Below are 16,110 nucleotides of genomic sequence, written 5' to 3' on the forward strand. Positions count from 1 at the left end.
GAGAGACAAGAAAATGTCGCTATGAAAAGAGTCAGTCAACCAAGAGTGAAACCATCAGTGCTGTCTACAGCTTATACTAAACCTCTGTTTTGTTTAGTTAAATGTACAATACTTGCATTGCCTTGGTCGTTAAACAAGTGTCCGAATGCAGTCTCTGGTGAAAGTCTTGATGGCTTGGAGCAGTGGTGGTTTTGGAATCGCGATCACGTTCTTCCGGGTCTGAAGAGTGATGAACTCCAAAGATGTTCTGACTCGATGGTGACTGGGAGTTTCTTCCCAAAAGAATAAAGAAGAACCAAGAGCTGAGAGAGAGAGAGACCCGGCTGAAATCCTATGATCTTTGGGAAATGGAAAGACAAGGCCGCAAGGCCTGGCGCAAGCTTAGGGAGGTCCCGAAGAGTTCTAGCTCATCTTTTTAGGTTCTAAAAGAACCACTAACTGACTGAGGCGAGTCACTCATGTGAGACGAGTGAAGAAACTAAAAAGAAAACACACAAAACTTTGTGGTCGAGAGTCACAGCTCTATATGTTAGGGCCTGTTGGGCCCGCCGGGCATGCCCTGTGCCAGCTCAGGCTCCCTGTGAGTCCTTCCACACAGGCAGCAATCGACTAAAGAAGAGGTGGGAGAAGACGAGAGAGAGAAGAAGCTTGTGGGATCCATTTAAGGTCTCTGGAGGTCTAAGAGCCAATAGTGACTTTCACTTTTGGAGGGAAAGTTTACAACTCTTTGTCCGTGAGCATGGTATTTTGCATTTGTAATTCAATTGGGTGTTGATGCAAAAACTACTTAGGTTTCTTAAAACATTAATATGTTGCATAGGTATCAACAGATAATATACACTATTTTTTAGATCATCAAAATATGAATTCAAAGAGACCAAACATGGCATATGTGAGTTATACTACTAGTTATCTATCATAACAAATGCATATAACAGTGCACAGTGAAAAACACAAAAAAATACAAGGCAGTAATACTATACACAATGACCTGGGGTGGTGTGCGATAGGAAGGTCAAAGAAAGCTTTGTCTGTGAATGAATAGGAAAAAGTTCTATAGGCAATAGAAAAATTTCTATAGGCATTGTGTCTGTAAGTGCTGTTTCTGAGATATTCTGTATATTTGTTTCATAATTAATTCTTATAATTAACTCCATAATTTCTTGTATTAATGTATTTGGTATTCAGTTGAAATATGTAAATATGTTGTAATGTGATGTAAATTCATTTGGTGCACTTTAAACGTAAGGTGCGGGAATGCGTCACTTTAACGGAAATGACGTGCTTGTTAGACGCCCCCGATGGACTGATGATGAGCGGACGCATCTCAAGGCTTTGCTAAGTTTAAATACGTTTAAGTTTAAAACAAGGGCTGTCGTAAGTCAAAAGGTCAGCAAAGAAGACTCTCATAAACTCTTAAGAACTCTTTTTATGACAAGCGGCCAACAAGGTATTTGTTTCACATGTTCAATGTATTGGACGACTGTGTGTTGTGTAATTTCTGATGTCTTTGTACTATGCTCATTTACGAATATAGTTCTCACGGCGTTGTGACGTTACGGCGCAAAAGACAAAGAAGACAAACCCAAGAATAAAATGCCCGTTCTAAAGAACCAACCTGTGTCTGTGTTGTCGTGAAGAGAGCTACAGTGTCTTTCCTATGGGCAAATGTAGTGTGCTCTGCTTGCATTCCTTGAAGCAATAAAACCCATGTTATCAGATGGTCGCCCTGGCAGCTGAGCCCTTTTGGGGAGTTAGTTGCTTTGGGGGGGTTGTCTCCAGAACTCCAGCATATAGCTGGCTTGTTGGTTTTAAAGATTATTTGTTAAATGTAACAAATAACTGTATGTCTGATTGGTCCAGATGCTACATTATTGTGCTTTTTTATTGAAACTCTCACAGCAAAATTACAGTACTGTGGCTAAAACATGGTAAGTGTCATGTTTACTCTGTTTTAACTTCAAATTTCACAGGTAAACTGCAGTTACCAAGGTAAAAACATGATAAGTGTCATGTTTACTGTGTTTTAAGTTTAAATATCACAGTAAAACTGCAGTTACTGAGGTAAAAATATGGTAAGTATCCTGTTTACTGTGTTTTAACTTCAAATATCACAGTACAACTACAGGTGCTGTGGTAAAAACATGGTAAGAGTCCTGTTTACTGTGTTTTAACTTCAAATATCAAAGTAGAACTACAGGTACTGTGGTAAAAACATAAGTGTCATGTTTCCTGTGTTTACTGTGTTTTAACTTAAAATATCACAGTACAACTGCAGTTGCTGTTGTACTGCAACCTGTGGCACACATAAACTGATGGCAAATATCGCGATGTGTGCTGAATGAGATTTCATAGCGATGATCATCTCATGTCCTTCGCGTCTGTGTTTTGACGCCAAAAGTTTCCCATTAAAATCAATGTAGGTCCCAGTTCGTCGATATAGTGACGCCGAAGGGCACCTTTGACGTCTTCATAGTGATGTTCAAGGCCCTTGACTGTTCTGCAGTTTTTGACACCTTGGGAGTGAGAATGAGTTGCAACAGTTTACAAAACGGGTTTGTTAGGTTTTAAATGCTAAAACTATTTATATTGTTCAAAATGTATGTTGGGACATGTGTAGTACACCTGTTTGAACTGGAGGAGAACATACTTTATACATCCACTAAAACCACCTGACATCACCAGATGTTGCATCATGTGTTTGGATTTGTATGTTGTCATTCATTAGAAGTGTGATTTAACTGTCCAAATGCTTTCTGGAGAAACTGTAAATACTATAGGCCTGTTACAGGCTAGTTCTTTTTCTGTCTCTGTTCCTGGCACACTCTTTATGAGGCATTGTTTGCTTTTCTATACCTACTTCACCAATGTTTTAGTATAAAAAAATAAAATAAAATATTAATAATAATAATAATTAATGAATGGATTGTTTACATGCATCAAGTGAAATACAAAGAAAAAAAAAACGTTTTATAGATTATTCTACAAGAATCTGAGTTGATGTTTTTTTGTTTGTTTGTTTTTTTTTTACCAGATCTCTTGATTGCAGAGTAGATGGTGTTTTATTTCTTTTTATTCAGTTTGATGTTCAATAACATTATAGTTACATACATTTACACAGATAAAAGTGTGTCTAACAGATTTATCTAACAGAGAGACTGAGAGAATCCCATAAAAGCACCTCAAATGAAAAAGGAAAAAGAAAAAGAAATTATACTACACAAGCCTTTTTAGCATGATAAAGTTGTTTTGTTTTGTTTTGTTTTGTTTTGCACTGTGACATTTATGATAGCCCATTTCTAAAGCATCTCTAAAGTGTCTAAATATTTACTTCCCATTATTTTGATTTATTGAAACATGATCATTACACCCTGCCTAATCAATACGTAAGCTGTGAAATTACAGGCTTGTTATGATCTTAAGTTTTCATTCTAAACCCCAGCATAGACTGCGTTAAAACAAATCACTGGAGAGTGAACTGATATTTGTCAGACCAAAAACAAAATTAGCAGCAACAATATCTATATCTTTATGACTTTATCTTTAATCAAAACTGTTTCCTTTTCACCCAAAACATATAAAATACATTTAAGTAACAGGGTAGACACTAAGTTATACAAAGTTGTGCATCACTTCCAGGTACTTATGGACACTGTGACGGGGTCAGCGCGGGCATAATCTGAAGTATTTAATTGGCTTCTTCGCAATGCATCTAATGAAAGATAAAAAACAAAGATTATTATTTGTTATCTACATACACTCTTAAAAATAAAGGTGCTGCACATTGCCATAGAAGAACTTTTTTTGTCTAAATGGTTCCATAAAGAACCTTTAACATCTGAAGAGCCCTTCTGTTTCACAAAAGGTTCTTTGTGGCGACAGAAGGTTATCAGGCTTCAGATTACAAAAAAGTAAGAAAGAGATGGTTCTTTAAAGAAACTTTGACCGATTGATTCTTTGTGGAACCAAAAATGGTTCTTCTATGGCATTGCTGTGAAGAACCTTTTAAAGCACCTTTATTTTTAAGTATGTGTAGCATGTGTGAAGTGAAATAATTTTTGGATTAATAAATTTAAAATTTACCTTTATGGACACAGACATGATACACCTCCAGGTATTTATAAGTCCAAGCACAAGGATCAGAGAAAACTGAGTTCGATGCAGGAACAGAACAGCTCTTTCTTGCATCACACCTGGCCAGACAAAGACAGGATCTTGAGAACAGCTTCAATATTTCATTGACACAAATATTATATTTTTCTTGTATAAAATTTGATTGCAAACAAACAGTTTTTTTCTCTGCTATTGTTATTCCTACCAAGTGGACATTATATGGAGGGATTCTCGCTGAAAGCATTGTCTGTTTGAGGTGGAGGCAGGTGGCATCCTATAAGTGCATGTTGTGCGATCAGTCCGCCCGTAGTTGGCTTTAATCACCTTTATTAATCCTAAAACTGACACATATAAATAATAATAATAATAGTAAATAAATAAATTCATTCAACCATTCATTTAAAAAATATTATGAGAGCTGTGGTAAAGTTTTGGGTCCAGGCTCAAGGTCTCCTCCTGATCCTCCTGATCCTGTTCTCCTCTTTTCTCTTCCATTGTTTCCTATCTCTCTCATACTGTTCTATTTGGGCACAAAAGGCCATAAATTTAACATAGAAATGACTGAATTACTCACTACAGTGGAGGCGCACAGATTGTCCTTCACAGGCCACTGTTCTTTTTGCCTCTATTCCTATAGGGAGGAAACATGCAAGAAGATAATAAAATTTCTTAATTTTGTTCTGTACTTGAAAATCTGTTTTATTTATTGAGTTTGTGCTTTATACATTAGTCAACTGCTATTCTTACCTTGTTGACACAGAAAGAGCAGCACTGAAAATCAAAAAAAGAAACCAGCTGAAACACTGAATTGAACATTTGAAATCACTTAGGTTATATTCTAAATCAATACTTACAACTGATCCAGCTTAGCTTTTGCACCAGCATGTTGAATGTGTGAACAAAAGGAAAACTCTAGCATTCTCTTAAGAATGACACATGGTATTTATAGTAAAGACAGACCCATTATCATAGAAAATAACAGATAACAAATCTTTTGTTAATTGTTAACTTAGTTGATTGAACATTAAAAAATGTTTTATGATTTGATATCCCATTTTACCGCTTTATTGATCATTTGTTTCATGACCTTTAATACCCAGCTGACCCAGACTCAATTTTTGGAAAAGTTGTTCCTGTTTTGGGATTTTGTGCACTCATTACTTCCCAGACTTTTCCAGGTAATACAAAGTGTTACGACAACTCTAAGAGATTGGCATGGTATATGGACAAGGCAATGGTGATGTATTTGGTCTTGGCAAAATAGATCTGCTACATTGCGGCTGCTGTAGAGCAAGTACAGAGACTTGCTGCTGCCAATACAGCAACAGACATGCTGTTTGCTGCACATACAACATACATGAAATTGCCCCCCAAAAAAGCAGGATACACAAGAAATTAACAATTCAAATAATATATTCATGCTGCTGAGTGTAAGACACTCAAAACAAGCAATTCTACTGCCAATATGTATTGCTACTGCTTCAAAAAGCCATTAGAACTGCATGCTTTACTATCATTGTGTGCCTGGGCTATCATGCTGAATGACTGAATCTCTGGCTCTTGTTATAATAAATGTAAGAATTATTGCCAAATGGGTGTTTTTATGAGTAGATATAGTTTTGTGATCTTTGGTTGGTCATAATCCTTAAGTATTTTATGAACCAATAAATCTCAGATATTATGTCCTTTATATTGTTCTTGAGTGTTGAGCATTCCTGATTGTTTATCTGCATGCTTTGATCATATATTGGATATTTACTGTTTTGGCATGATTACAAATGCAAAAACAAATTTACAGTTTAGAAGAAACCTTTGAACAGATTGAAGATGTGTACATGTTTTCTTATTTTGCCTAAATATCTTTTTTTCTCTCTCTCTCATTTAGCACTTCAGAAGCTACAAAAGACACTTTCATGTTTCTTAGAAGACAAAATAAGTGATATTTACCCTGATCTTAAAATTCAGTTTACACCTCCCAGCTCTTCATGCAATAATTGTACTGGAGCATCAGTGAGCATTTGAACCTTCTGTAAAAGTTGCATATCCCTCAGTTGTCCTCAGTGTGAAAAGATGGATCTTATAATCACACAGTCACTGTTGGAAAGGGTTCAAATACACAAAAATGCTGAAAATAACAAAGAATTTGTGGGATCTGAAGGATTTTTCTGAAGAGCAGCAGGCAGTTCAACTGTTCAGGACAAACAAGGAACTCATGACTCAAGACTCATTAACAATGATCACTAAACAAACAAAAGGCACAGCTGTGGATCATTCAGGTAACAACACAGTATTAAGAATCAAGTGTATGTAATCTTTTGAACGGGGTCATTTTTACAAATTCAACTATCATTTTCACTTGTGAACTATATGTAAATGTACTAAATAAAAAATACCATGTATTTTGTATGATCACTCTTATTTTGGTAAAATAATTAACATTTTGCAGAGTCTTCAAGGTGTATGTAACTTTTGACTTCAACTGTACATGAAATTATGTTATGTGTATGTGGGCTTCCATGCTAAATGGCTTAACTCTAGTGGTCTATATAACTAGGTCTTATCATAACTGTGTGTCCCAAGTGGTTCTGTGTAGCACTGGTGTCCCTCAAGGAACAGTTTTAGCTTCGTTTTTATTTACTTTTTATACATCTGATTTCCAGTGCAATTCCAAAAACTGTCATCTCCAGAAATTTTCTGATGATTCTGCAATTGTTGGTTGTATTAAGGATCATGATGAGAATGAATATAGGGAGCTTTTAAAGAGTTTTATGGACTGGTGTAAAACAAATTGTCTTTGGCTTAATGCTAGTAAGACCAAGGAAATTGTAGTTAATTTTAGTAGATATCCTCAACAAGCAATGGCAGTGAATATACATGAGTCAGAAATTGAGATTGTTACGTCATATATAAGTATTTGGGTGTATATTTGAACAGCAAGCTTGTTTGGTCTGACAATACGACACAGGTTTACAAGAAGGGTCAGAGTCGCATTCATTTACTAAGACGACTGAGATATTTTGGTGTATGTCAGGTACTGTTGAAGACCTTCTACGATTCTGTAGTATCATCTGTGATCTTGTATGCTGTCACCTGTTGGGGAGGGGGATTGCTGGAGAAGGAGAAGAACAAACTCAATAAGCTGATTAAAAAGGCAGGTTCTGTTGTGGGTTGTGTGTTACCCACTATTGATGAGATGGCACAGGATAGAATGACTGATAAATTGGTCAGTATAATGAATCAAGATTGTCATCCTCTTCATGAAACGGTTCGAGCCTGTGCGAGTTCCTGTAGCTCAAGATTAATTCATCCTCGGTGCTATAAGGAACGATATAAAAAGTCATTTTTGCCAACAGCTATTAGATTTTATAATTAGTGTCACATTAGATGATTTATATAAAATCTTAAACTATATTTTTGTATAACATGGTGTAATGTGTAATTTGATGCTTGATAGCAAGGTGGGTTTGTATGAAATATGGTATTGTGCAGTATTTTTATTTATTTATTTTTTTTTTTTATTATTTTATTTATGTGATGAGCTGTGACATGTGACATGTTTCCCTTTGGGATTAATAAAGTAACTCAACTCAACTTATTCAGGTCAGTACTAAATAAAAAGAAAATAACATGCATTTTGTATAATCCCCTTTATTTTTGGTAAAATAATCAACATTTTGCATATTCTGCAAGGTGTATGTAAACTTTTGACCTCAACTGTATTAGAGACCTTCCAGGCACATTACTTTTTACTGAAACGTAACTAACGCAGTAGTGGGTGAAGTAAAAGAGCACAAGACACACGTTCATAATGGAGATGTTTGCTTCATCCCCACATTCTGGTTTAATTTTCAACTTCTTTTGAAACGATGCCTTAAAATGAACAATGAAAGACATGTAATACCGTCATTCACAAATGAGTAACAAACACACACAAATCAAAAGAAAATGTCACATTTCTGATGAGTTGTTTAGAACTGTAAAAACTAAATGATATTTTAAGGGAAGGCTTATCAAAACAAACTACCAAAAATAAACTGTAAGCTGTGTTGCACTTTAGGGAAGTTGCCTACTTGAATTCCCTTGAATATTTTTCAGATGTACAGAACAGTCTGTCATTCTATAAGAATCAAACGTCAGTAACATGATGGACCACTGCGCATTTCCAAATTGCAATTATTGAAGACTCTGGTTCCTCGTATGTTCGCTGTAACTTCAAGAAGCACAATGTGATTAGCACATGCTAAGTCATCATCCATCATAACCAGATGATGTAGAAGTAGCAGAGTCAAAATAACAGTTTTTATTTTTTCCTTCTCACTTTGGGCTTTTTGACTGGCCGAAGATATGGGTTGTCAATCATGTTTTCCTCATTGGCCTTCCCTGAAGGCACAGCACCACCAGGCGGCAGCACTACGTTCCCCTTATCTGCACTGTGGTCATCCTAGAAATTAAAAATAAAAAAATGATTCATTAAATGAGTCACTATTAAAATAAATGAATAATAAATAAATAAATAAATTAGTAGTGTGTGGCAGTGTTTTGAAATCAGGAGTTTTTTTTTTGTTTGTTTGTTTGTTTGTTTGTTTGTTTTGTACATCAAATACATTTTAAGCATTTTACATTTATTCCAAAATAATAAATCAAGGCTGTAACAATTTAAACAATATTTTATTTGTGAATTTATGTTCAGATATTCTTTTTAATAGTTAACTTTTATCTGTTTTTTTTTTATTTTTGAATCATCAAAGTAAAATCTGTAAATATTGGTCACAGACATGGAGATTTACTTTAAATTTCACAAAGCTGATAACTCACTAAAAACTCCCACAGATCATGTTTTCATGCCATTTTTCGTCTTATTTTGATGTAACAAGTTAGTCTTCCCGTTAACCCCATTATATTGTTCATTCAGACTGATTCGTGAATGTGGAACATGCACAAACACAAGGGGGGGTTTTTGGCATAAACAAATCACAGCCGAACATATCCATTCATATCAATCATATTGCACTTTCCCCCATTCATTCTCAATTACCCCCAGTAAACTGCACGCTTTAGGGGTCTGTTAAAACTCCCGTTGTAACTTTACCTGTTGGTTTCGCTGTTGGACAGGATTCTTTAGAAAAACGTTTATACACTTTTTAATGTTATATTTGTTTGTACTACAAATTTTCTCATCCAACATTTTGAGGAGGCACTGCCTCCTTGTAGGAAACGCCCCTGATAGATAGTGGCTATGTTCTTGCATAAACAATCTGACAAGAGAAAATGCATCATGCTTGCCTGAATAATGTTACTAGGGTTGTTCTCTGTGTCTGTCTGGTCGTCCTGCTCTGATGAATCTGTCTCCTCAAGTGTCTGAAGCTCGCAGAACCCGAACTCTTTCCTCGAGTAATCTGCTTCATCTCACGTTTGTCTGCAACATCCCTATCATACTGATGTAATATAGTTGTGCGTGCATATGAAGTAAGTGTATTTTGCTGTTCTTTATTTAAATCTGCCGATTGTTTTCATGCCGCGAGTGAAACTCATTTAGCGCTATTGCGCCATATGTTTGTGCGTGTTTACGGCATTATATAGTGGATTTGTCACCTTTAAGCTTGCTTTTATATTCATCATAAATGATGCAAGTAATTTCAAGTGTTTATTGTGAGATATGTCATTATTTTATCGTGTTATTTCGTGACTAATAACTTGCTGTTTACCATATCTTAAACCCGTGCCTCCAGTCACGTCTAGTGTAGTAATGGCGCCATCTAGTGGGTTGTCCTAGAATAACTGCTCTAATTATTGCACAGACAGGTGTTAAACTGCTTTAATTTGCATTTTATTTTATACTCGAAAGGATTGTTATTGCATGATAATTGTTTGTAAATGATATTTAAGAATTTACTCATGTAAGATTGTATTATATATTTTTGTATTCTGTTCTAGAGTCACAACTTTTACCATCAGTAAACGCTTTACTGAGATTCTGAAGTCTGGGCTGAATTCTTCAAGATGTCCTTGCACAGTTCTGACCGACTGTCTGCAGGGGTTTGAATCTACCCGAATCAGTGTTAAAATCTGAAACCTCAATTACAGAGACGCTTAATATAGAAAAACACATACAATGAAATGTTTGCTCTGTAATTTAAATTAATTAATTGCATAAATATTAAATAAATGTATATAAATCGGAACGGAAAACAACCCCCAAGGAACACGATTTCTACTGAAGGGGGCAATATGCTATTCAGCCAGCCCAGAAACCATAGGTTTAGAGTGGATAGTGTAGATTAAGTCAAAGCCCAAGAAAATTCATAATAATAATACCAGTAAATCAATTCAGATCGCTGCGAGGAAAATATAAGTATTATGGCTGAATGCCATGCTGAGATGCCATGCTGCATTGTACAATACAGCTCGAGTACCTTATTGCTTATAAGGTTATATTTATGTATATTTATTTATGTATTGGTTTGTTACTTTTTAAAATAAATTAAATGCTGTAATGTACAATAATCCTCATTCATCAAGCATCACACAAGTAATCACTGGCTGTTCATATTATGTGAATCTACAGCCATACTCAACTAAAAAATTATTAATGGCACTGCATTAGATAAGTATGTGTATATAGTCTTGGGCCATTAGTATTTTCACCAACAAAAAAAAAAACACTGCCATAATTGTAAATTGATATTTCCTTGTGACACACAACAACAAAACAGAAATAACTGACTAAAATAAAAACAACCTATATTTTATTCACAATAGAAAATAAAAAGAAACATATCAAATGTTTAAACTGATAAAATATGACAAAATAAGTTTTTGAATTTGATGGGCGCAAAATATCTCAGAAAACGTTGGTACAGGGCCATTTTTACCACTGACATATAAATACCACAAAAACATTTAAATAAAATATTGCTGTTAAACAATAAGATTATTGGAATGTATTTTACAAGAAAACATTTAACTAAATTAAAGCTTAATTAATCCAGATGTAGCAATAAAAAAAATCATGATCATAAACTAATCATAAGCTTTTGTTGATTGTTACCTTGGTTTATTGTACATTGCAATTGTTTATGATTCTATAGTTTCACACTCCCAGGGCTTTTCCAGATCATGTTGTGTGCTCATCCTGAACAGTCACGTAAAGTATTTCCCTATCTGGTTTCTGGAGTTACACCGACACACAATAAGCATTTTTCCCATTCAACATATCTTATTCAGCTCATCAACCTGCTCCCTGGTCGTGGTTTCAGTTTGGTTTGCAGCATTTTTTTTCCCCATGCCTTTACATTTATACAACAGTGCATTCTAATTCTTTTTGGTATAGTCAACATTATAAAAGATGCTGAACCACAGCTCCAGTAGCGTATGCATGGTAAAACGCATAGCGGTGACTTTTTGACGCGATCAACCTTGTGTTGATAAGAGAAGTTTAAATCCTACGTGGCGCCTCATAGTTTGAATCCCCCTTTTTGCCGAACTTCTCCCTTTCAACATCACATATCAGATCGGAAAGGCGTTTATTTTAAATAAAATGAATGTATTCGAAAAGTGTAAAATAAAGTCCCTCACGGGTGATGATTAGTTGGGTTTAGGAGTAGGTGGAAGTGCCATACATTTAATAGTTTTAATAAACAAGATAATTTACACTCAATTCGTTATTATTGCATACTGTTTTATAATGTAGGGGAGCGTGGGGCACAACCTAAAACTTTTTGAATTTGTATAAATCCACGTGGGGTTCAGAGCATAATTTTTTATCTATGTTTCTAACTTGTCTTGTACAAATATGTCGCTTTGTTTAATAATTACAGTGTATACGTTTTTCGTTATTTACCTCAAAAGAAAGTAAGTGAAAAGTGACAACATGCCCTGTATGTGGAGTACAATATAACATGACCATATGACAGCTTAAATGTTATCTGATTGAATGAAAAAAATATACACGACAAACTAAATTATTTGGTCAATAAAATTAAATGATTAACTTTTTTAAAAAAATAATGGCTTTTTTAAGAATTAAAAAAAAAATCTAATTTTTGAGGTTTACAATGAACACATCGCAACCATGCATGGGACGGCCCTTATCGCAAAACACAGCTATGCAGTATAGTTCAAAATAATGTAAGCAAATAGATGAAACACATTAAGACATTCAAAAAAACACTCCCTCCCTCCAAACACAGCTCTCATAGAACACGAGACACATAAACAAGCCAAAATGCTTTACATGTCTTGAAATAATAATTTCTCAGCATTAAACATCGATTGTGTGTCTTTATTTCACATGTTGTGGTTTCTTTTTAAAATCTATAAAAGTAAATAGTGGAAATTACATGGCTAATGTCATAGAATATCATAGTTTATTAATAGCGGGGCAGATTGTAACGCAGTGTTACAACTTTCACCATCAGCGCAACTGGAATATAAAACTGGTTAGTGTCTTCTGCTGACTTGCCAAGAATTACTAAACTATCTAAACTGATAAACAACAGATTGGTGATTAAAATAATAGCAGATTTGTCTCATTTTAAATGAATACTATAAAACTGAGAAGAAAAATTTACTTCAGCCAGAAATTTACTTTTACTATGGTAAAATAAATATTCAGCGATATCTTCAAAAGGCTTTTGAATTTTGGCGCACTTTTTTCTATGTGTAGTGTTGCCATGGCAACTAATAAATACCATAAATTTGGTTATGCTAGCATGTGTGAAAATATTTAAACCATGTGTGTTACAATTAACCCCGCGTTAGTTTGTGCCCCGCGCACCCTACTACAATACTTCACATATCTGACACTTGCGCTAAGTGGTATAAAGAGCATCTAACTAATATTATTGCATAGAAAAAATACAGCTATTTTGTACATAGAAATAGAATCTTTTGCTATTTGCACCTAGTGCACATAGCTGCTGCCAATAATGTAATGTTATAAATGTAGGCCTAAGAATTATTTCCATATTCTGGGCATTCTTATCAGTAGATAGTTTTGTGATCTTTGGTTGTTCAAAATCCTGAAGTGTTTTATGAACCAGGAAATCTCAAATATTATGTTTTTTTATGTTCTTGAGTGTTAAGCATTCCCGATTGTTTATCTGCATGCTTGCTGCATCTGATAAGGTCTATGATCTCCCCAAATTACAATTAAAAAGAAAGTATAAGCCTTTATCAGTGTTTTATAATTATTTAGCCTATAAAACATAAATGGACATCTTTTTTTTATTTTAATCAATAATGTTTTGTTATATACAGCAACATTTGCATCAACCCATTGTTGCATACTGTATAAAAAGCTGTGCCATGTCATATGATTGTTCAAAGGACATCAGTGTGTGTGAAAGAAGGAGAGGAAGATTTCATTTCAAATGCAATTTATTTGTATAAAGCTTTTAGCAATAACAGTTTTAAAGCAAATTTAAACAAAAGAGAAACAGAAATGGCAGTGCTAATGAAAAGGATGTGCTGCTTCTGCTTTTCCAGGCTGTCTCCATACCGACTGATGCAGCTTGTGCTCTGTGACAGTGAGACAGAAGCATAGTTATAGTTATATAGTTCCATTGAGTCAAAGCATACAATGAACCAACTTCATGAAGGTGTTTTAAAAACCAATCCAGACCTCAGAGAAAATAATGACTTGTGAAAATGTATCAAAAACTGCCATTTGTGTTTAATATAATTCCCATTACTCTAATAAATAAAGGTCAATGATAAGAATAAATGTTTTTTAATCACAAGCTTTTTCGCAGGAATACGTCACTTCCAGGTACTTATAGACGTTGCCACATGGATTGGAGAACACCTGATTTGAAGCATCTATATCACAATACCTCTTTCCATTGCACCTTACAAAGAAAAAAAAATCTTATTGCATTTCATTTTTGTTAATTTTGCATTGTATGATTCTTAAAGGATTCTAGTCTAAATAAATTACGTTTCTGCTCTACCTGGAACGCATGCCAGTGGTCTGAGGAAAGTAACAGACTGATTTTCCTGTTGCATGGGGGCAAGTTGAAAAATCCCGCCGTCCATAATTGGCGTGATGAACAGAAATAAAACCACTGTCTGAAACAGAAAAACTGACGTTGATGAACACTGTTTCAGTCTTTATATTTCAAAGCTTTGCATTTCATTAAATGTGTTATGTGCTGTTTCTATGTAATTATTTGTACAAATTTACCAGCTATTTCTGAATGAAAAATATCACAATTTTTTTTTACTTTGCTGGTTACATTTACACACACAATTTGTTTATTAATGAGACTGATAACTGCTTTTCACTACTGAACTGATACCTAAGGACTAAACATATGCATAAAAAAGAAGTGAGATAATTCTTACCACAGGCAATGACACTTTGGAAACTTTCACAAGTTATACTTTTTTCTAAAATTATTTAGGTGGAAAAAAGGAACAAGGGTCAGTAATATTATCAAAATGATTTACCAAGATTGTTAAGATTAATTGTCAACTTTAAAATTTAGGTTGAAAATGATGTGATCAATCCATTGACTTACGCAGTTGGCGACACTCATAAGACACTTTCAGGTATTTATAAGTCAAAGAACAAGGATCGGAGAAAACTGAGTTCTCTGCATCAACAGAACAGCTTCCTCTTCCATTACACCTGATTCAGGGACAATGACAAGTACTTGAAGATACAAAAGGGTTAAACATTTTTCCTGCTCTTGCAAAGTAATACAATTTTCTCTGCTATCAGTTAATCCTACCTAACACTCATTGTACGGAAGGATGTTTCTTGGTAGCAGTAAACATTTGAGATCTGCTGAAGTGGTTTTCCTTCTGAGCAAGTTGATATATCAGTCCGTCCATAGTTGGCATCCAAGATATGTATGAATCCAGAGTCTTACACACGTAAAAAAACCATGAGAATCATTGCTAAGTTTAAACAAACCGTATGTGAGACTAGATTACTCACCACATGTGAGATACGCATTTTTTCCTTGACAGACCACTGAATGTTTTGTTTGATCATCTGCACATGCTGTTCAAGTGAGAAAATTTGTAAAAAAAAAAAAAATAAAAATAATAAAATTCTTGAAATAAAGTTATTGAAAAGTCTGGCTTCATTAGATTTAACTGCATTGTACATTAATGGCACATCTTACCATGTTGACACAGCAACAGCAGGACTGTAAACATCAAACAGAAACAAATACTGTATTGAAAATACTGAACCTAACAAACTGAATCAAAGACCAAAAAACAGTACTTACAAGTGATACCGCTTAGCTTTTGCACCATCATGATAGATGACTTGTTTTCCTGTAAAATGCTACATTTATGTGCAGATGGTATTTATAACATTCACAGCAGATCTTTCATCATAGTAGTCTATAGATAACAAAGATGAGTTGCACTTAATAATCTTGATTTAGATCAAACAGGGTTCCCACGCTTCTTGAAAGTACCTGAAGCTGGTGTTCATGAAAGAATGGGAACCCTGTTATAAGGATCAGGGCATGATTACATAAAACAACACTTTTTAGCATGGATAAGCTATAGGGAAAACTTAACCCATTACAAAAACCACAACATCCAGGTTGCATTAATGACTTGATGAACAGCATATTCTTATTTGTACTGACATAATATATAGTTGTGAAAGGCAGGTTCCGTGAGTTGTGTCAAGTTTTGGTGCATGTTAAAATATGATAAGATGGGCAGGCATCTTGAGAGCTTACTCATTCATACTTTGACCACCAGAGATGTTTCATCATCTAGCAGTTTGTGTCAGACAAGGTTACTTCTAGTTTTTGCAGACAGTATGTCTTAATCTGAATTTTAACTGCACAAACTGTGTGCAAATTTGTAACACATGTAAATATGTATCATTGGTTGTTCATGTATCTACAGCCACGCAATTAATTTTAAAGAAATAGGCTATAGCACTTTTCAAGCAAAAGAATTCGCCAAAAAAACTGAATTGGAATATGGTTACATGCCAATCAGCTAATCAACTCAAAACACCTG

The 16,110-nt window shown here is 34.6% G+C and overlaps 1 protein-coding gene and 1 long non-coding RNA gene across 2 annotated transcripts; both read right to left on the reverse strand.

Annotated features, from left to right (window-relative positions):
* Positions 1-3,197: 3,197 nt before the first annotated feature.
* Positions 3,198-15,421, reverse strand: LOC127154919 (rhamnose-binding lectin-like). The gene is made up of 16 exons (XM_051096796.1): positions 15,354-15,421; positions 15,246-15,269; positions 15,056-15,121; positions 14,847-14,982; positions 14,634-14,743; positions 14,458-14,502; positions 14,064-14,181; positions 13,852-13,961; positions 10,063-10,157; positions 8,432-8,554; positions 4,968-5,025; positions 4,861-4,884; positions 4,688-4,744; positions 4,319-4,454; positions 4,084-4,193; positions 3,198-3,712 (listed from the first exon to the last, which is right to left on the reverse strand). The coding sequence occupies exons 1-16, from the start codon at positions 15,382-15,384 to the stop codon at positions 3,630-3,632; spliced, it is 1,326 nt and encodes a 441-aa protein (XP_050952753.1). The 5' UTR covers positions 15,385-15,421; the 3' UTR covers positions 3,198-3,629.
* LOC127155161 (uncharacterized) lies at positions 8,297-9,864 on the reverse strand. The gene is made up of 3 exons (XR_007825538.1): positions 9,819-9,864; positions 8,432-8,554; positions 8,297-8,323 (listed from the first exon to the last, which is right to left on the reverse strand). It is a non-coding gene; the product is annotated as an uncharacterized LOC127155161 (long non-coding RNA).
* Positions 15,422-16,110: the final 689 nt, after the last annotated feature.

This window comes from Labeo rohita, chromosome 23 (genome assembly GCF_022985175.1).
Source record: "Labeo rohita strain BAU-BD-2019 chromosome 23, IGBB_LRoh.1.0, whole genome shotgun sequence".
NCBI lineage: Eukaryota > Metazoa > Chordata > Actinopteri > Cypriniformes > Cyprinidae > Labeo > Labeo rohita.